General features: G+C 42.4%; 1 protein-coding gene across 1 annotated transcript in view; it reads right to left on the reverse strand.

Annotated features, from left to right (window-relative positions):
• Positions 1–23,132, reverse strand: part of SLC26A9 (solute carrier family 26 member 9) — a 164,693-nt gene that overhangs the window by 83,951 nt on the left and 57,610 nt on the right. The window contains exons 2-8 of the mRNA XM_083173028.1: positions 3,562–3,738; positions 2,696–2,835; positions 2,506–2,616; positions 2,241–2,416; positions 1,938–2,102; positions 1,701–1,853; positions 1,359–1,441 (exon numbers count right to left, since the gene is read on the reverse strand). Coding sequence (XP_083029154.1) covers positions 1,359–1,441; positions 1,701–1,853; positions 1,938–2,102; positions 2,241–2,416; positions 2,506–2,616; positions 2,696–2,835; positions 3,562–3,686 — 953 coding nt within the window. The 5' untranslated portion in view covers positions 3,687–3,738. The remainder of the gene's footprint in view (positions 1–1,358; positions 1,442–1,700; positions 1,854–1,937; positions 2,103–2,240; positions 2,417–2,505; positions 2,617–2,695; positions 2,836–3,561; positions 3,739–23,132) is intronic.

Genomic DNA, 23,132 nt, shown 5'->3' on the forward strand with positions numbered 1-23,132 from the left:
TCAATATCTTCCATATCTTTAACCCTTTGAGTGCCAACATCTCTGTGAGAGATGTTCAAAATATCCACTAAAAATGCCAGAGTCTAAAATTTGTTATATATATTCAAATAAAAAATGTTGTGTAAACAAAATTACATTTCCTAGAAAAGATAAACATTACAGGTCATTATGACGAATAAAATGTTTGCTTGGCAAGTTTCACACCTATTTTGTCAAATTCACTTGGCACTCAAAGGGTTACCAATATATCTGTTACTTGTACTGCAGGGGGAAGGGGGGTTCTGCCACTGGATTTGTTGCTGTAGCAGGATAAAAATGTTTCCTAACTACAGCAGTAGCAGCAGCAGAACTGACTGGGGGATCGGATTGTTGCCGTAGTGATATGCGGTCACTGGGTAGTCAATGTCTAGGTTGACAATCACTAGGTCGACCGCTAATGGTTGACAGTGACATGGTTGACACACCCAAGGTCGACATTGACAAAGGTCAAAACAAGCTTATGGTCGACATAAGGTTTTCAAGGTTTTTTTTTTAAAGGTGGTTGTTCATACTCTGCTATCAAAGTGGGCATAGAGTGGGAATATAATAGTGTGCCAAGCACAGGTAGGCACCATGATCGAAACACGAGTGCAGCGAGCCATGTGAGGGGACTTGGTACACTAATATGGTGTCTATGTCGACATAGACACCAAAAACTGTGAAAAACTCATGTCAACCTAATTAATGGCTAACATGTCTATGTTGACCATAAGCTTATGTTGACCTTTTGTCAATGCCGACCTTGGGTATGTCGACCATTTCAAGGTGTTGAGCTAGTCTATGTTGACCATTAGGGGTCTACCTAGTGACTGTTGACCTAGACATTGCCTACCATGTATACCGTATCCGCTGAAGTGGCTCGATGCTTCTGCTCTGCTGTTGTCTGCAATACAGTTGGACAGGCACAGCAACAGTAGATAGCAGCAGAGTGGTGCTTCCCTGCAATGCATACAAGGCTTACAGGGGCCTAATGACATGATGCACCCGCCCCAGCATGCAAATGCTCTGGACACCGTAGTTGCACGCTATGCCTAGAGTCCCATTGTGACTTCATTAGAAAATTAACCCTATCAGACACTAATTATTTTGGTGAAAAATTTGATAAAACAATTTAATTAATGCAGCAATTATCATATCATCACTTTGGCATTTAATGACAGTTGATCTGAACTCTGACCCCTCCCACCTGTGTCACTAGGTAAGTAGACTTCTAAATATTTATTGGCATGTAAGAGACTTAACATAGATTTCTTCCTTCTATATACAGTAGTATCCATTCATTTTTTGTCTTTTTGCCAGTACAGACATTAAGTACTTACCCCAATGGGATAGGGCCAACTATATTCATGTTGTACTTTTCTGGAAGATTCAAACTACCAGAAATGGCTGTAGCGACTATGACCTGAAATAAAAATGCAGATAATTATATCTAAGTCACATACTGTACGTATACCTACCCACTCTCCCTCCAACTCTAGGTGACTCCTAAATTTATGGTTGTCCCCTGAGACTCCCAGAACAATGGATCACCTTCCCACATCCTACCCATTAACTCATGCCATCCAACGCAAAATATGAAGGTAAGTCAATATATGCTTAAGTAAATGAGCACAACACAGTCAATTTAAAGTCCACCTCATAAGGAACGAAAAAATACGTACAACAACCATCTCCGTGGGGAAGGGAAAGCGTAACTTGTCAATGAATTTTGCATTCAGTTCCTTCACAACGATGAGTACCACTAAGCTGACCAACGCAAAGATTAACGATGCTACATTAGTATGTGGAAGTTCCTTACAGATGTCTATGAACGTCTGCAATCAGAAGTGTACATGGTCAGCTCCTATTAATGAATGAGGCAATCTGTTAACAATCTGAGGTTTTCATTAAATACTTACATAGATAATAGCCAGAACTCCACTGCGTGATGGGACTGTGACGCCAAAAATATACTTGAGCACAGAGATGAGAATTTGCAATCCAGCAGCCGCCATAAAACCTCTGATAAAGGATTCAGAAAGATAAATGGCAACGAAGCCAAACTGCACAAAGCTCAGGGCAATCTTATAGGAGACAAGATAATTAATGAATAATTAGACACAACTGACTGTCATCTACTAGTACTGATAGAGTTATAAGAGAGATGCCATATCTATGACTCTTATTTTATTTGGCATTTGTGATGACACCGTGACACTGACCTGTATAATTGCCGTCAGACATGCTAATGTGGCTGAGATTTGCATCCTTGCAGCATTCATGGCCACAGTATCTGTGATTGTAGCATTTGAGGTGTCATTATGTTTCTGAAATTCAGATTCAGGAGCCAGCTGCATACATACATTTCCCACTATGATACTAATGACAGCAAAAGTGCCTTCAAAAACAAATGCACATATTATAGAGATAGGAAATAACAAATATGGGTCACAACTATCACATATGATGACATCGGCAATATCTTACCTGGCACCATCTGTGGAATCCCTCCCAGGAAGAAGTACGCCACAAGGGGAAAGAAGGAAGAGTACAGGCCATTCACCGCTGGAAGATTAGCAAGAAGAGCAAAAGCCATACCTGCAACCATAAAGGAAAGCTGGCATTATCTCTCTCAACTGCCAGTAAAATGTATGTCCATGACTGAAATGCTACTAACCTTGAGGCACCTGGATGGAACCACCACTAATTCCACCAAGCAGATCTAGAAGGGCATATTGCTTTATCTTATATTTGGGCAACCAGGTGAGTATAGGGAAGAGACCAAATATGATAATTTTGAGTTTGGCTGGGGAGCAACTGAAAGTAAAACATGAAAGTATTATGTGCACATGTGTATATATTGGTACATTTTATGAACCTATTTTCTCAAAATTTATTGAAATTCAGATTTAGGGGAGTATTCAATCCAGGCTGATATTTCCGATCCTCAGAATTATTGTCCGTTTTCGGGTAGAATAGTTTGAATTCACATTCAATCTATTCAATATTCTTGTTTTTCCGACCTTTGGATTGTTTCATGACGTGGATCTGTGAATCCACGTGTTTTTCTGCGGATGCTAATCCACAAATTTAGCAACTGATTCTGCAAATGCAGGTTCGGCTTTTCAAATAGCCGAATCTGCAGCGTTCGGTGAGTCCTGGTCGAAAAACGGTTGGGATGGATATTTATCAAAAATATCGGCCAACATTGAATACCCCCCTTAGCAGTTAAGCTGGCAGCAAACACCTATTATTTTTCCATGCAGTATTATTCCTATGTCCGGGAAAGCATGGACATGTTTCTATATTGCTTCTTTTTTTTGCTATATTTTATAAGAGACACCAGCCTAAAATGTACACCAGTCCTAAGAAGTAGTTGGCTCTATGGACAGGTGGCTCTTGTTTATGTTTTACAATGGGATTTGGATAGTGTTATCATACTCAACCAGACATAGCATAGCAAGAGATGGGTCTTGTAACAACTATATCTTAGTAACTTTCATAATATAATTAACATACTGGAATAGTTACGCTACAACCTACCTGAATAGCTTCCGGAGTTTCCCTCCAAGAGGGTAACTGTGATCTTTCTTTTCATATTCCTTGTTGAAGACTTCAAGAGAGTACGTGGACCGATCAACTATATATCGAGGTCGAGCTATATTCATGGTTTGAAAACGAACAGTTGCAGAGACAGCTAACCCTACAAGAGTCAGCTAGCTATAAGAAGAAGAGATAGAATATATCACTGTATTTATATTGTATTTATATTGTCATGCTATTTTCTTGATATATTTTTATAACAGCAATGAAAAAAATCATACAATATGGAAATAGCTATACAACTAAATAGGAGCAGTAAAAACCAAAAAGATAAGCATAATAGATAAAAGACACAATTAGGCAGTATGTGGAAACATCTACGTGAAATAAGGAAGTTTGCTAAGCATCTTTAGTGCTTCTGTTTTGATTAAAAAATCTTTGCTTTGTGCAAACATGGCAGCATTTAATTAAGCCTATAATAGACCTAGTTGGGTGTGGCTCACAAGACAGCCCCTGTATAGATGTTTCCCTCTGTATCTGGCAGGTGAGCAGTGGCGGAGTTTACCTATGGGCTGAAGAAGTGTCAGTGAAGCCACATGCAGTCTGTGAGACTGCATTGGCTTCACTGTGGCTGGCAGCGACTTCCTAGAGGCAGTCCAACCTGTCGGTCACATGCATGACAGGCAGTTCCATTGGGAAGTGTTTCCTCCCTATCACGCAGCTCTAGCTGGCAGACGATGCAGTCCATAGAAGCCATAGAAGTTGTTATTGCATGTGGAATACTGTCCCCACTACTGTGCATGCGCTGGGCGCCTGTCAACCGCATTGTATAGGTGCCAGGACCCTGGCCAGCGGATGGACATGGTGGCGGAGACCCAGCAGACCTTGGCATAATTAGAATAAAGAGAATATGGCTTTTTTGATTTGCTGACATTAGAGACCGCATTAACATTTTTTAATAAGTTTGTATGCAGGATTTTATTTTTGCCCCCCTGCCAGGTGGCCTCCTTCTGTCTTCTCTTCGATGATTTTTGGAATTTATGCATTGTTCCATATTATTATACATCACAATTACATGTTCATATGTTTGACATTTGAAACAATATGAAAGAATCCCCAGGTTTATGGTTTACTATGGTTTGCACCACTTGAAAATGTCTGTTTTGTATACATACAGTATATGTCGTTAATACTGTTACCATGTGTAATACGGGAAAATTGCGGGCGAGCATATTTCTTTTTTCTTTAGTCTACTAATGCCTTACAAATCTTCTCAACATACTGTATTTTCATGGATCTTCACTTCAACTAATCTTTTTTTTTCTATAATCTTCTTTTAACATTACTAATCCTCAAAATGTATGTGAAAAAAATCCAGATTGTTTGCTATAAAGTTGTACCACAGATCCATTAAAAAACTTTGACTAGCTAACCTGCAGTTCACATATACTCGCTCCCTTCCTCATAATACAGGTTTATTGGTACTTGGATGCCACAAGGTTTAAAGCACAACGTCCCAGAAATACTGTACACTAGTAGATAGTGAAACAAAATAACACACAGGATCAGACAAATTGTAGTCAAACAAGCCAAGGCCAGAAACAGTGAAGTGCCAATACACTGTACAAAATTATTGTATGAATATCTGCACTGTCGTTTTTATAGTTACTATAGTAATATATATATATATATATATATATATATATATATATATACATATACATATATATATATATAGCAGTGATGTTACTTTATACTGCTTTCACATCGCAAAATACAGGGTCGCACCGGCACTTTGAAACGGTCCAGTCACTGTACGACCCAGCATTTTGCGCTGTTCAGAGAGCATTTTCTATTTAGTACACCCCGCCTATTGTCGATACCCCTTTGCAGGCTGGCCATTCCTCCTCCTTTGTTAGAACCTCTGCAATAATGCTCTTGATTTTATTCCATCTTGCCCCACCATATCTGAACCGATCCTTGCAGAAGATGGTGTTCATTCCAAATTGAAATTGTTGGTCCTTTTTTTCCAATATGAGATGAAATACATTTAAATGTACCTTATATGCATTCTAGATACAATACTTAGCAGCGCGCCTAGCCTTTATGCATTATTATATATGACTAAATTTGGACATAGCGGTATTAGATGCCTTGTACCTTTTTTCAGTGTACAGTATGTGAGTCACACCACACTTGAATTCTAATTTTATTCTTACAGAATTGCAGAAAAAAGGTTTAGTAATTTTGCAACACATTAATAATAGTAGTCCTGTAGGTGCAATGTTTATTTGTCTGCATGATATATAAAATAAATCAAAATTATTAATAATTGTTTAGAGTGCCAGCCAGGCATGTCCAAACTATGGCCCTCCAGCTGTTGTGAAACTACACATCCCAGCATGCCTTGCCATAGTTTTAGCATTCCCTAATAGCAAAACTGTGGCAAGGCATGATGGAATTCCTAGTTTCAAAACAGCTGGAGGGCCATAGTTTGGACATTCCTAGTAGACAGTGGCAGTACGTTACAACTATTGAAACTGATAATTCCAAAAAGACACTCAGATTATATTAAAAAAAAAAATTGTCATGATGAAAACAATGCAAAAGTAAATATTGGATTTTTCATTGTCAGTTTAACATAGTTTACCTCTCTATTAGATCAACTGCCCTACTTGTCCACCAAGTGACCAGCACTTATAAATCCTAAGCTCCATCTAAGCTCTAATTGAATTGGTTGAGACTCACAGTTCCCTCTTTCCCTATGTAAAGCTAGCTAATCTAGATGTTTACTTTGACCTGTATGAATTGAGCCCGACCCTGAAGTTTGAACATACTGGACAACTTTCTAGCTGCCCCCACAACAACAGGTGTTGTGGGTGTGGCTTCAGAATAGGGGGCATGTGAAGCAGGGATGTGCAGTGAGGTAAATGGCTGAGGAGTCCCTGGCAAGTACCAGAGCCAGATTTTCACTCAATATATGAGCCATGGGGTACATGCCGGCATTATACACATGTGCAGCAGTATACACTGCTGGAGATTCGATGAGTTTTGATGAGAGATGTGCAGAAAAGGTAGCCAGGTGAGGCATTGCCTCACCTGCCATATACTTTTTACTCCAGAGTTTTGACAATAAAAATGATTAGAATAATAAAAATAAGATTGTTTTTATATATTCTGACCACCGACAATCGAAGGAAGTGTAAGGCACACGCACATCTAAGGTTTTTTAGAGCAACGTTAGATGTGCGCGCACATTCTGAAGGTAGTGGGCGGGCAGCAGACATTTCCGGTAATATCAGCTACCCGCCCCTGGTACTCACGTCACTGGGCAATTTCCATGGGAACACCCATGAAATGCTGGGCGTTCCCATGGGCGAGTCCCCCGGTCCCCACCCAACCCCGGCCCACCGGCGACAATGTTGGGTAAGTGCATCCGGTGTACAATCCGTTCGCTGTAGGTGCATGCACATGCTCAGAAATGCACATTTCAAAAACATTGCGCTAAAAAAAGTTAAAACACAACACTGCCGGTCCTGAACTTCCAGGCAGGGACGGCGTCGCCTCTGCTCTGCTCTCACTCTGCTGGTGTGTCCGGTCCCTGTCATTTAACCACTTGTTGCCTGAAACTCCGGGAGGCTACCCTGAAATACCTTTTTCCTGCTAAGCAAGTACCACCTAGCTTTTCCATTTAGCACTCAAGTGTTTGGAGTTAGCAGGTTCTGCAGGTGTCATTTGTAGTTAGCCCCACTGAGGTCCCTGTGCAGGCAGTGGCATTAGGCCACACATGCTAATACTTGTACATACCTTAGTTATATTTGTGTCAGTCTATGTATATACTGTATGTGCTCACATCTGTGTAAGGATATACTTATATACCTTAGTTATATTTGTGTCAGTCTGTGTATATATTTTATGTGCTCTCATCTGTGTAAGGATTCACTTGGTTCCTGCCTTTGTCTTGTCCTCACCGTCCCAATTAGGGACTAGGTTCATTTAGCTTATGTTATAGTAGGACTCATCCGTCCCACCTGAGTCTCTGTCTTGTGCCTGCATCTTGATTGTGGTGTTTCTTGTCATCTTTTAGTTCTGTCTCTGTGGGTTAGGCTAGGTACTTTAGGCAGTGTAGGTCTCTCTCCTACCGGTGGTTGCTTGGATCCTTCAGGGTTAAGTTCACACGGCCACTTGTCGACGTAAGTCCTGGCGGCATACTAGTACCGGTAGACACATAGGGGGAAATTTACTAAGATGTGTATTCTACTTCACATGTGATGTTGCTATGGGCAACCAGAATCTATTCTGTCTTATTTATTTAGCACCCTCATGAAGATAGTAGACAGGATCTGATGGGTTGCCCATAGCAACATCACATGTGAAGTAGAATACACATCTTAGTAAATTTCCCCCATAGAGTCTTAAGGGAAAAGGGCTGTTATAGGCAAGAAGGCTCGCTTGTGTGCTCTGTGGACTTGGTCTGGGGATCCTGGATGGATACCTAGAGGATGTCCAGAGGTCCGTCAGCTGGGATTCCACCCAGTCTGTCCTCCGTTGCACTCCGCTGCTGAATGTCCCCAGGAAGATTAAATATTCTGATGTTTTATTCTATTGCTTTATATATTTATTTTTTCCTGTCAATCATCTCGCATACAGCCAACCATTAAAAAATAAGCTGCATTTTATCCCAGGATGGCCTTGCACATACATACTGTGAGACGTACACATGCGCAGTTGATCATTTATTTGCAGTCATGCGATCAGGTCTGAATTTCAGATGCGATGCACTACAGTACATTTCCCATGCTAAAAAATGGATATGTAATCCACGTATCTTTAATCCAGCAGCAAGGACCCACCTATGATCACCACGTCTAACCAAAAATTAATACAATTGGGGGGGATTCACCAAGCATTGGATTTTTTTCCTTGCTTCAGATCTGATGTGACATTAATCAGAAGAGTCCACAGTCACTACATTTACCCGAGATCACCTTAAACAGGTAAAACAATACCCTGAAACGTATCTTTATCCTGTGGTACAATGCAGTATGTTTCTTGTATCAATCAGACCAGTCAGAAAGATAATATCTCCAAAGAAGAAATCAAAAGGAATAGCTCATCATAGTGTTTAAAAGACCGGTCTATTGTCTCCTTATTGGTCACGTTCCAGCAGCCACACGCCCGGCCATGCCTGAGTGCAGACTACTAATAACTGTCCTGACTTTGCTTCCTATCTTTTCTAGAAGGAACGCCATTTGGCACCAAATCAGACCCCTTTTTTTTTTTTTGTAAAAACCATCTCTCTGTTTGCTTTGGCCCTTTTCACATTATTAACATTATCACATTATTCGCTTATGTGCATATGCAGGCCATCTGTGCGAGCAGACTTGTATAGTTGCTAGCCGTTCACACGGAGCAGTGCAGGCAAGGGGCCGCAGACACAAGGCACGCCCATGGGAACGCCCCGTGTCAGGGACGGGCAGCTGACATCACCAGATCACTGGATGTCAGCTGCCCGCCTTCTTCCCATACCAAGGCTCTGCATATCTAAATCACCAGTGAGTGACTTAGATTTTCAAACTCATTAGAAATTATTTGATGGTCGGCGACTATTGAATGATTTCGTCCACACACGTAAGCTGTGAATGGATGTTTATGCAAAACATCCATTCACATGGGTGCAGGTGAAATTGGCATGCATGAGGCAAGCAGCTGTGGAATTCTGAATGACCTCCATGCCTTGTGGGCAATTCGCAACTGCTCTATCTTCAGTTCTGGTTATCCAATCTAAGTGAAATAGGATTCTGCAGCACCTTACAAAGTACACAAAAAATTTAGCAAAACAATAAAACCATTAATTACAGTACAGTACTAAATAATGAAGAGGGAGGGGCCAGATGAGGTACATTAATTAATCTTCAGATACAGGGAGATATCCAAGTTTGTTATTATGGATAGTGATGTATGGTCTGTGAAAGGAGGGGCGCTGGGGGTCCGGTATAATGTGATTTTCTGACATATGGAGTCAATTTTCAATGTGATTAAGGTGGAAAGTCAACTTTGGCAGAGGGCAGAGGAGAGAGCTGAAAATGGTGAAGAGACACTGAGGTTTGAGGACTGAGAAGAAGTGTTTTGAATTATGAAACTGTCTACAGAGGGAAAGGGTGGCATTGGAGGTTGAGAACATAATTTTGAAATAGAGGAAATATGTATAGGATCATGATTTCCTCCACTGTTCCTTGGCAGATCATTAGCACTTTTGCAGCTACTGTATCTGGTGCCTTTGGGGTGCCAGGGTTATGGTGTGGATCTATAGAGGTAAATAGTGATCATCAAGGCAACAGAGTCAAAAGCAAAAAAAAATACATTGTAAAGGGAAATGGCTTGTTCACTGCACAAAAGACATGTAATGGGGGAAAGAAGTTTATTAGGGTGGACAAGGATACGGTGTTGACAGCATCAATGGCTTGGGGAGGCAGAGGTGGAGGGGTGAAGGGAAAAGATAAAAAAAGAAGGTGGTGGCCACAGAGGGGTGGAATGGTGAATTAGTGTAATAAGATAAATCACAACAATGAGTGAAGACCAGATCAAGTAGTGCCCTCTCACATGTGAGGGCCATTTGGACAGGAAGTGATGATATGAGGGTAAAGAGTTTAGAGTTAGAGGAATTTATGGGGATATTGAAAAGGATACTGAAGTCACCTAAAAGGAGGGAGGGGAGGACTGAAGATAGGAAGTGTGGGAGCCAGGAAGAACATTTGGCAAGAAATTTGGAGGAAGAGCAAGGAAGACGATAAATGACAACTTCTTGAAAATGAACAGGTTGGAAGAGGCAAATAGCATGAACGTCACATGTAGAGAAGTATGCTTCTTATTTCACACATTTTTTTCCATTTTTTTTATAAATCTGTATATATCAAATTATTGCACAGATTCTATTTATTATAACCCTGGATAAAACAATTATTGATTCTAAAGTAGAATATTTATTAAATGTAATTTATTTAATTCAGCATACGTTACTGCAAACTGTTAACTAATTAAAAAGGCAGTACATTGGGGCAGATGTATGAACTAGCGTTACGTACATTTCTGCACTTAATGCTAGTTAACTGGGGGGATGAAGTTTTTTGATATGTACTAAAAGCGCACCTAACGTGCGCTAGGACAGTCAGCCAAGTAACGCTCGGCAGGGCTGCCCCTGCAACCCCCCCCCCCGTAATTAGCGGCCAGGGCGATGTATTAACAGCCTTCAAGGCATTAAACCGTCCCGGCCGCTTCGCCAGCTCAGGGCTAGCATTGTCCTATCCCCACTGCAGGGACAACACTAGCCCTGCTGCTGGCTCCGGGCTACACACGAGATCTCGCGATAAAAGTGAGATCTGGCGCATGCCCAGAGAACCGGGGGGGGGGGGGGAATAATTTTTTAAAGTGCACATATGCAGGGTTGCCTGGAATGCCGATAAGGAGAGCCGTTAATGCTGGGCATAATGTCTCTCCTTATCGGTGGTGGTGGGGGTTTAATACAACAGCCTGTAACAGGTGCCCGCTATGCAGGAGAGGCAGTACCCATTATTTTGCAGCCGTTATGGGCTACTTAATACATCTACCACATTATTAGGTAACAATAAGGCTAAAGGGGAGGAAGTCAAATCCCAGTAGTCGGGATTATGGCATTCAGAAGACCAACGGCGTAATATTAATGGTCAAAATCCTGATGGATCCTGGACTTAAGTACAGGGGGAGCTTAGGGATTGGCAGCGAGGGTATGGGAGGTTGGGGTTAGGCCTCAGAGGATGGGGGGCATTAGGGTTAGGATGTAGGAGAGGGGAGGTTTGGGTTAGAATTTGTAGTAGGGTGAAAATACTTACTGGGATTCCACTGGTCTTCTAACTGATAAGATGCTGGGATTTCATACTTAACCTAGATAAATATGTCAATTATGAAATAGTCCCTATAAGAGACATTGGGGGAAGTTTGGGCGATTGGGCAACCAATCAGAATCTACTTCTTATTTATTTAGCACCCTCTAGAAGATAGTAGACAGGATCTGATTGGTTGCCCATAGCAACATCACATGTGAAGTAGAATACACATCTTAGTATATTTCCCCCATTATGTTGGGAGTTTAGCAAATTAAATTACAATAATGAAAAAAATTATATTTGAATGCATCTTATAAGCTAAAAGGCACATTCAAATTGTATTACTTTGTAAATTAACTAAATTATTATATATCACCAAGACTGTTCCCAGCATTAGGGAAATATCCAATTACCTTCTTTAATTTACCACAGGTAATGTTATCACCAAAACGGCCAGTGCGAGCCATGGTTTATCAGGGATTTTGATTCATCTGCCTCATGCAGGCAAAATAAAATCCCAGATAAGCACCAGCTTTTAAGGGATCCTAAAAACCTGTATGTTTTCATGTGAAATTGTAATATGGAAGATCTATTGTATTCCCTGTAAAAAAAAAAAATATTGGTGAAACATTGGGAAGAATTGCAAAAAAAAAAGTCACCCAAAGCATTTGCGTTGCTAAATAGATACAATCCATTAGCCTCTCAAGCTAATTTTAAAGCTTATTGTCACGCAGCAAACATAAGGACAATACTACACTGTGAATGATCTCATCAAAAGGGCAGCATCTAGAGTGGCACATTGTATGTTCTAATGAGATAAGCTGGGCGGATTGTGGAGAGCTAGTAATGTAGCTAGTTATGTAATCAATAAAGTACTTATGTAGGTTATTAAACCATAAAAAATAATTATAATTAACCTAATCGTGTCAGAAAAAAACACTTTAATATATATTTATACATTTGTATTTTTTTTTTGTAGCATATCTGCAATCTTTATCAATTAACTAAATACACCTTTATCTTGAGAACCTCAGACGGTGAAACAACTGACACACAGTACAAGATCAGCAAATGGGTTCTGGTTACCAGCAGTGTGAGGGATACACTGAGAACATCAGCTGCTGCTCAGAGAAACATCACAGGACTTCTCTATGAACAGCCTGAGCAAACAGGTTTCAGAATGCAAGGATGGTTTTTGTCTCTCAAGTTTCATCATATCCTGAACGGATATCAGTGTGGAAAATAAAATGGCAGTATTTGCTTGAGATTTTGAGAGCGTACTGTGTATGTCCTAGTGTTTTTATAGAATGGGCGTGTGTGTATGTTTAATACCCTATTAGGATGTGGTGACAGAGCTGTATCCCAGTGCTTGGTCTGTCTGTACTGGAAAATAGCCGATACAACTGGTTTGAGGCAAAGAGTAAAATGTGCAGTTATATGAGATTAACAGTTGGGCAATAAAGATTATCTGTCATTAAAAGGATGCGATTTATGTTGAGACGTAATGTTATATGGAGCTAGTAAACCTTTCACCAACATGGAATTTTTTATTAATTTTTTTGGGGGGAAATCAGGCTGTCCCTCATAAAACTACACAAACTATTGGTAAATGGTATAGATGTATACTGCTAAACCCCCCCAAAAAAATATTTTAAACTTATAAAATAGCTGATTTCATTGGAAAAAGTTAAAAAGTGATAAAAAAATGTGTAGTTGAATAACCTGCTTTAGTTTAATTTGGGTTGCATCAAAATGTAAAAAAAAGTTGATTTTGATGTTGAAGTTGATTTTAAGATAATTTGGGGCCACAATTTTTTTAAAATTTTTGGACTTTTTCACACTTTTCCATCTACGTGTGGACTACGATAGAGAAAGGTAAAGTGTGCCAAGCGAAGCACCACTAATTGGGGGTCCATGTCGACAAGCGTCAACATTGACACACACAAAATGTGAAAAACTCATGTTGATCTTTTCATGTGTCTACTTTTCTCATGTAGGCCTTTTGACCCTGTCATCCTACTGCATGTCAACCTATTGAATGCCGACCTTTTGGTGTCAACCTATTGAATGTCTATCTAGACACTGGTGGAAATTTACTAAAATGGGAGTTTTATTTCAGATGGGATGTTGCTATGGGCAACCAATCAGATTCTATGTATTATCTTCTAGATGATGCTAAATGCATGAATAAGAATCTTCTTGGTTGCCCATAGCAACATCACATGTGAAATAGAACTCCCATCTTAGTAAATTTCACCCACTGTCTATATAATAATCGACACCCACTCATGCAATGCCAGTTTGAGGTAGGATTGTATTATAGATGTGCTCCGGACACTTTTTCGTGTTTTGGATTTGGATCTGGATCTCCCTTTGTGTTTTGTTTTTGGTTTCACCCACCCAGAGGCAGAACTCTGGGAGGCAATGGAGTCATCTGCCACCGGGCTCCTGCTCTCAAGGGGGTACCTCTCCTCCCCTGCCAGTTTGAATCAGTTCATTGAAAACAGTTGATATTGCTAATGTGGGTTACTCCCCCCTTCTAACATAATTTTTGCAAGTGTCACACCCTGTATTAGACTCATGACCTTACTGCAGACAGACACCTTACTGAATGAGCTATTTGGGGGGGGGGGGGCACCAGTACTTACCTTGCCTCCGGGCAACTGGGATGAACTTACGCCACTGCACCCACCCTTATGTTGCGTAAATAAGACATTCACACTTTAACAAACCAATAATTTCAGCTACAGGATCTGCCACACAACTGTGTCTGAAATGATTGGTTTGTTTGGGACCCCACAAAAAAAGAAGCAATGAATCTATCTCTCCTTGCACAAACTGGCTCTTCAGTGGCAAGATGTCTTCCGATTCCTCACCCCCTTCATTGTGTTCATCCTTATCCTCACAGAGTTATACAGTAATATGTCCCCATTGGAGTCCACATCACAGGTCCCTCTGTAAGTTCTGGAGGCAATTGCTGTTCATCCTGGAGGAATTTATAATTCATTTTGATGAGCAACCTCCTACACCGATTGTTGACCAGGTACCTGGCTGCGCTAAAAACTCTTTCGGAGTACAAACTGGAGGGGGCAACTTAGATCATATAAAGTCAATTTGTGCAAGGGCCTCCACATTGCCTCCTTTTCCTGCCAGGATAGATACAGACTGTGGGGCAGATTTATTAAGCTCATTGAAGTGGTAAAGTGTCTGGTTTTTAGCACCGGCCAATCAGCTCCTAAGTGTGAAGTTACAGGCTTGGTTTGAAAAATGACAGGTAGGAGCTGATTGGCCGGTGATAAAAACCCGACACTTTATCACTTCACCGAGCTTAGTAAATCTACCCCTGTGTGACATGCCTACTTGGATGATGTTACCAATATAATCCTCCACCAGTCTTTCAATGGTGACAGCATAATATGCAGTGACAGTAGACATGTCAGTAATTGTAGGTAGCTCCTTCAGTCTGGATCAGATGTCAAAACTTGCTCCTGACTGCTAACAGGATCTCCTGCACACCAATGAAATTTTTCAAAATATTCGGTACTTGCGTAGTTTCATGGTGCCCGATGTATCGGATGATTTTTGACCTGTTCATAACCCCACTATCCACTACACATGGAGTTGATTTTATATAGTGTGCCAAGCGCAGTAATCCGCGTCCCCTCACCACGCTTCGGGCTCGGTGGCTCGCTGTGCTCGCCACACTATATAAAATCAACTCCATGCGTAGTGGATAGTGGGGTTATGAAAAGGTCAAAAATCGCTTTGGATAGCATCGATATATCGGCCGATATCCGATATATCGGGCACCGTGAAACTACACAAGTACCAAATATTCTATACCACCAAACTAATTGTGTGAGCAAATCTTGGGAAATGCTGGAACTTGCCCGGATGTAATGCTTTCACAATATTGGTGGCATTGTCAGATAAAACTCATGTTGATCTTTTGACTGTTGCCTTTACCATTGTCAACCTAATGCTTGTGTTGACCTTTCCGACCCTGTCGACCGTAGCCTTATAAACGTATATCATGTGCCGACCTAAGCCATGTTGACCTTTAGTGATCAACCTAATGTATGTTGACCTTTAAAGTGTCAACCCTATGACCCATACCCAATGAACATAGGCCAAGGCCATAGCCTTTCCTTGCCGCTTCGACTTTTTAAATTGGTGTTAGATTTTGATATTTGGGTTATTTTTTTTCAAATTATTTGAAATTGGGCATTGGCCTTAGCAGATGACATTGATGAACTTGCATGATCAATGTCATGACTGGAGGCTGCAGCTTCAGCACTAGTAGTAGGAAGTGGTTCCTGATCTATAAACTGTGTGTCTTCCATTTCTCTATCAACACGCACCACCACTGGCCTTATATACAGCAGTACAGGACAGCACTACTGGACTTATATATGACTGCACAGGTCAGCACTACTGGACTAATACACAGCAGCACAGGGTAGCACTACTGGTCTTCTATATGGCTGGACAGGACTAAAAGGGCAGACAGGCAGCACACGATTATAGGACAGACAGGCAGCACCCAAGTATATGGAAGATCTGACACCCCTGGACTGATAGAGCAGGGTAGACATGTCACCCTGGAGTATGAAATTTGTGGTGGAACTCAGATCTCGGAGATCTGAACCCGCTGAAACCTACATTGTACGGAGATTTGATTTGTTTGAATAACATTGGGTTCCTATTCTTACTGTTACACAAGTACTGTACGTCACTGCTATAGTGTGTAAAATTTATTACGAATCCCTCAACTCTGCAGTGGTTAATGTATGCACATATAATACGAGCTCAATTTTATTGGAAATATATTAAGCAAATCTTTCAGATTAAAATGTTGCTTGGGCCATTCAAATATTTCTGACATTTTATTGTTCAGCCATTTCATTATAAATTTGGCCACGTGCAGAGACAGATCAAATTCTAATAGGATGTTAGGCAATTGAAAAGTTCTCCCTCCTCTGATCCCCAGCCTCTCAGTAATCTCTAAACTGTAGCCTGAGGGAAAGAGTTCTGTGTCACCCAGGGTTTCCACCAACCAAGGGATTACATGGATGAACGGCAGTGCTTATAGTTTGTTAGTCTGCTCCTGAATGAGAGTTTATGTGTCCAGTGTCAGGGAAGCAGTAAGCCCCCTTTAGTCTTTCCGCTTGTTATTAAACTTGCTTGACAGAGGATGTGGTATAAGACAAGTATTAACCCTTATTTGTCTCTACTATGCAGGACTGGTATGCATTATCCACAAAGAAAACAAATGTAAATAGTATCTTAAATATTGAATATTATAGAAGATAACAGGAACCTGGTACTTATGTAGTATCTGGACGCCCGATTGAAAAATCGGGTCCATCGCATCACATCGCATGCGACGCGATGCGATGGACCCGATTTTTCCATAGGATTCAATGTTAAAATGGACTGAGTCCATTTTAACATAGGATTCTATGGGAAAAAGGGTCCTTTTCATTTCCCCACTATCCAACTACGCATGGAGTTGGATATAAACCTGTGGCGAGCGTAGCGAGCCACCGAGCCCGAAGCGTGGTGAGCGCAGCGAGCCCCGCGAGGGGATGCGGAATACTTTTTAACAAATCCGCGTCCCCTTGCTTCGGGCTCGGTGGCTCGCTGCGCTCGCCACAGGTTTATATCCAGCTCCATGCGTAGTTGGATAGTGGGGAAATGAAAAGGACCCTTTTTCCCATAGAATCTTATGGAAAATCGGGTCCATCGCATCGCATCGCATGCGATTTGGTCGGATGCGATGCGATAATCGGGCGTCCAGATACTACATAAGTACCCAGGAACCTTTAGACTATCCATCCTAATTACCATTCTCTCTATAGAGTATAAAATTGAACTTGAGCTGTCTTAATTACCTCAATTACTTAATTGATGATGCACCACCCTCCTCAGCTCTTAGTGGCAGCCTCTTAGCTCATTTGGGGCGAGATTCTCTATCACAGAAATGCGGTAAAAACCCCGTTATCTGGGTTTTTACCGCATTTCTGTATTCTCTAACCTCCCTCCGCAGTGTCACCGCTGCGGAGGGAATCGCCAGCAAAAGCTGGCGGTTCCCTGCAGAAGCCTATGGGCTTCTTACCGCAGCGGTGTGTGAGGGATCCATCACGGATCCCTCCCAGCATGCCCTTCGGCCGGCGCGTCAGTCTGCGCATGCGCAGACGGACTCTCGGGTCATAGACCCGGAAGTCCAGCAACGGCGCCGCATCGCAAGGGACAGCTCTTATCGCGTTAATGACCGCATATTTTAGAATATGCGGTCATTAGAAATGCGATGCCGGGCGAAGAGGGCTGCGGATTTTAGAGAATCCCGCCCTTAACCTACTGTACATAGTTGCCGCCCAGTCAGAGAGAGAAAGCAAATTTGCAAATGAATTGGGAATGGATGACTAACCTCGATGAACTCGCAAATCCATTTCTAATTCCCGGAACATTGAAGAGATTTCGCCATCTGTTAAAATGTGAGGAGTAGATCTGAGGCTTCCACTAATTTGCAACTGAAACAAAGTGGAAGTGGTCAGAACTGACATCAGAGAACCTCCCCAACAATGTCTGGGTGCTCCATAACAACGCCTGGGCATTCCATACAAACGCCTGGGCGAGCCTGCTTTATTTCTGACACACCAAGAAAACATCAGACTTATGCCCCCAAACTTCATCTACCTGCAGTGTCAGTCAAACTGCAGCTATATTGCATTCAGAGACACTATTCCCCTTGTGTATGCACAATGCGCACAGTACTAATGTGCAGTTCGATCATCGCCTGATTTGCCAATTCCCTAATTAGCAATCCATGCTGAATTAGGCCCATTGAGCATACACTTTGAACAATTTAGATTATATCCAATTCGATCCATCCGACTGGATGGCATATCGAACAGTGTAGACCCATTCCTTAGATTTCATGCATATTTGAACAGATCTTCTGTTTCATATAGCTATATACAATTTATTTCTGTCATGTGCCCCTCATTGCACAGCACTGCTATCTCTATATAAAGTATGATAATAGTAAATAACTCTCTTAAAGCCATCAGGGGGGTCTAGGCAGGGGCAAACGCAGGATTTTCAGAAGGGGGTTTCCAGAGGGGCGGAGCAAAGCACGGAGATGGACACTTAGGTAATCCAGTATATGCTTTGATGTCCTGCGGGTGGTAGGGGGTATTATATCCACCGCTCAGCATGTAGGGCCTGCATCAGTAATTTCCACTAATTACCAGGGGTGGATTTAGGGATGAGGGCACCCCTAGGCACAACAATAATGTTCGCACCCCCCACCCCCCCCCACCTGATTTATAAAAAAGCCAATAACTGACATGTTCTTTTATTATAAATACATATTTACTACGTAGGCAGTATCTGCATGTCCCATCCATGTACACTCTATTTAAGATGTAATATAGTACAGTACAGTGGATATTTTGCAGTTATTGGTACATTTTGGGCTGACAGTAATATCACAGGCATCCAAGTGCCGCCCCCAAACATGTGCCGCCCCTAGGCACGTGCCTAATGGGAAATTCGGCTCTGCTAATTACCCCTTTACTGCACAGATGGTGGAAGATGAAGTGGGAGAAGGGGGCATTGGGCTGAATGAAGGGGTCCTGATACATAACTTCCAGGGTGGTAGAGGATGTTTAATACGCAGAGGAGGGGTGTATAGTGGAGTGGGCTTATTATTCCTAATTTTCTGGTGGGAGGACAACTTGCTTGACTGCAGATATCTCCAGTTTCTGGAAATAGATTTCTTAGATTTTAATGGAATTAAAAACTAGAGAATCCCACCTACCAAATGGTATTGGGGACTAGGGGATCAGAGTTCAGGAGGCAGAGCAAATCTGCCAACGAGTATATAAAACTACATACCAGGTGTGTAGAGCTGGAGCAGTAACCAGCTGCTGGAAGGCTGATATCTCTGGTTCTGGGAACAGTAGAGACAAGCTACTAGTGTCTCTCAAAGGGGGAGAGTCCCAGCTTTTGGAATATACCATCAGAAAAACTCTGTCAGACTGAACCTGAAATATTTGACTGGGAATTGCAATCAACAGGCTTGGATGGGGACCACTGCTTTGAAGTCAGATTTCTCCGGTTCCGAAGGTCCGATTTTAAAAATTCTTGTACTCTTGGAAAGAGGGGACCCTCATCTTTCAGCCTAGGTCCCTTAGACTCCTGGGGGGGGGGTTCTGGGTACTCGGAAACCCCCCCTGCGTGCGCTACTGGGTCTAGGGGTACTTAAGTCCTGGGCCCAGATAGAAATGGGGCCCGGATGGCAGCACTGTGGTTGGTACTGAGCTGCCAGAGATGCACACGCCCGTTCCCGCCCCCACCGGGTCATGCTGCTGTCAGTGTGAGTGTACAGCAGTGTGTCACTCACAGATAAATGCTGCAGTCACTACTTGTCCGCCCCGCTGCTCCGCCCCTCTGTGTCACATCTATTGGTCATAAAAGCTGATGCGATGACATCATTCCTCACCTACATCATCGTGCTGGCACATCTATCTCGCTCTCCGCCGGGCGTCCTGCCCATGTACTGCGCTGAGGTGGAGCTTTGAATCCACAGCCCCCCACACACACAGACAGACTTCATCAACAAGAAGGTACACACTGGATGAGATTTTGGCAGTGTGTGTTTGTTTAAACCTAGACTTAATTCTGTCTCCTTCTCTCCCCGTCCCCCTCTTTTTTAACCTCTCTACTTTATCCCCTTCTCCCCTCTCTTTCCACTTTTTTTTTTTGGGGGGGGGGGGGGGGGACTGGTGATTATAAGCACCCCAGTTTTCACCTATGGGGGCCCTGCCCCTTTGGTCAGTCCTGGGCCCTACAATTTGTGATGGCAGCCCTGCTTAAAGCAAACCCCCAGCTTATTTTATTGGCCAAATATTGGTATAATGATAACTTAGTTTCACTCTCAGCAACTGAACTTTTAAAGAAATTATTGATACCACATCTGATTTCCTCAACAAATCTTGTTTAAAACTAAGGTTATGCATGATAACCACATTTAGGGCGGTATTCAATCCCTGGTTATGACTGTTGATTCGTCCGGACAGCTGTGACCCTGGCCAATTTTTGTTTTGTTCGACAGCATATCGGCAGGCGGGATTCAATATCGGTGGCCACTTAAACGCCCCTGGATTGTCGATATTCAGCCGTGATTGCGACAATTCACAGCTGTTATCGGCAAAACAGGCCCGACAGCTTTTAAAGTTGGGACCGTTCTGTCGATCTGCCTCTTCAATACTGTCGGGAAATACAGCATTGAATAGGCGCCCGCCGCTATTTCCCCAGTGGAAAATTGCGGCGGGGATTGAATACCCCCCTTAAACTCCATTGCCCGATTCATTTGACTATGTATAATAAAAATTTAAACCAACTCAGGATAAATGTTACATGGTCGCAAGTTTTCTTAGATGAGTATAAACCAAAAAGTAAATCCCATTTTACTTATCAAGGCCGTGCACCAGAAGATGAGGTAAACACAAGGAGATTTCCACCAAGCGATTTACAAATGGCAGGATATTAGAAAATAATTAAAAGTCAAACTTGAGCCCTAATGAACTTGAGCCTAGTGATGCCCAGTAGGGAAATGGGAAGCAAGTATACAACATGAGAAAGAAAACAGTAAAACATAGGGATGGATAAAATTATGTCCTAGGTTACCCACTGCAGGGAACACAAGCAAAACATTGCAACTGTACACCAGGCAGGTATTGTAAAGATGCAGGCAACTGCATATGCCTCAGAGTTGGGATGATTGCACTGAATTTGAAACACAATTGTTCTTCTAAAAAAGTCACAGCTCCAGTGTGCAATAAGTGTGTGCTAGAATCCATATTCCTAAGACATTGTACACCTGGGCAGAGCCACACCTCTAGAATGCAAAGTAGAGCTCAAACCAGTGACGAGCATCCAAAGCTAAGCCAACTGTAAAATAGAAGTTAGTGCCCAAAGCACAGCCTGTACAGGTGCCAATACCAACAGCAGCAGTCAGGACAAAGGGCCTCATATAGACCTGATCACATGGCCGGCCAATTATTGATAGACTGCGCATGCATGCGGCCCATCGTAACCATGCGGGAGGCCATCCAGTGAGCCAATAGGAGCTCGCGGTCCAGCAGCCAATAAGGAGCAGCATTGAAGGCACCTGATTGGCTGCCAGACTGCAAGCTCCTATTGGCTCGCGGTCCAACGGGAGAGTTGAAAATCGCAGTGAACCTGCTTTTACTATACAGCCGGGCAACGCATCACTCTCTCTGCCCAGCTGTCTTTGCTTTAATTTGTGTTGGTCTCATTCTCCCTTGGCTATGAGCAATTCTTTCCCCTTTGGCAATGAGCAATTCCCTCCCCCTTGGCAATGAGCAATTTCACTCCCCCTTGGCAACAAGCATTTAACTCCCCCTTGGCAATGAGAATTTAACTCCCCCTTGAAAACAAGCATGTATTCTCTTTGGCAATGAGCATAAAGCCCCCTTGGCAACGAGAATGTAACCCCCTTGGCATCGAGTATGAAGCCCCTGGCATCAAGCAAGAACCCCCTAGCAACTAGCATGTAGGTAAGCGGCACTTATGTATCAAATATATAATAGGCATCATGGTGTGTGTGTGTTATAATGTGTGATGGGCATCATGGTGTGTGGTATAATGTGTGATGGGCATCACGGTATGTGGTATATTGTGTGATGGGCATCATGGTGTGTGGTATAATGTGTGATGGGCATCACGGTGTGTGCTATAATGAGTGATGGCATCATGGTTCATGGCATAATGTGTAACGGTCATCACGGTGTGCAGCACATAGTGTAATGGACATTACAGTGGGTGGCACAATGTGTAGTGTACAGTGTGTCTAATGGGCCCTAGCTGGTCCAGTGTGTCTAAGGGCCGCTGCTGTGTGGTGTAATGTGAATTGGTTCGATTATGTGGTCATGCCCTAAATTTTGGACACATTGCATATCAGTTGATACTCCACCCACATTGTAGCTCCACCCACAATGAGGGGCACTAAATTCTATGTTTGCTTACCAAAAATTAGGCTTGGACCGGCCTTGAGCCCACCACTCTCTCTGCTCAGCTGTCACGGCTTTACATTGTTTGGGCTGGTGGCTGTCTTACTGGAGCTGCAGCATTTCACTCTACCTTGGCAACGAGCAATTCCCTACCCCTTGGCAACTAGCAATTCATTCCCCCCTTCCCAACAAGCATGTATTCCCTCTTGGCATGTGGTATGTGGATTTTTTCGTAATTGGTATTACGGAGTTTGTTAAAATGTGTAATGGGCATTACGGTGTGTGGTATAATGTGCAATAACACTCCCCCTTTTTGTGATGCCAGGTGTTTGTTTTTTAACTGCAAGGGCGGTGAAGTGTGCCATATCATACCAGGGGTGCTGTATCAGTCCAGGGGTGAGCCAATTGTGTGGTATAATTTATGGGTTGCTGCTAAGTCTGCCATATCAGTCCAGGAGTGCTACCCTTTTTTTTTTAACCCCTTCCTGACAGAGCCAGTTTTTGCGTTCCTGACAGAGCCCTTTTTTTCAAATCTGACATGTATCACTTAAGTGGGGATAACTTTTTTTTGCTTTTACTTATCCCAGTGATTTTGAGATTGTTTTTTCGTGACACATTGTACTTCAAATTAGTGGTAAATTTGGGTCGATACAGTCTGTGGTTTTTT

Source organism: Crinia signifera, chromosome 2 (genome assembly GCF_055691185.1).
Source record: "Crinia signifera chromosome 2, ASM5569118v1, whole genome shotgun sequence".
Classification (NCBI taxonomy): domain Eukaryota; kingdom Metazoa; phylum Chordata; class Amphibia; order Anura; family Myobatrachidae; genus Crinia; species Crinia signifera.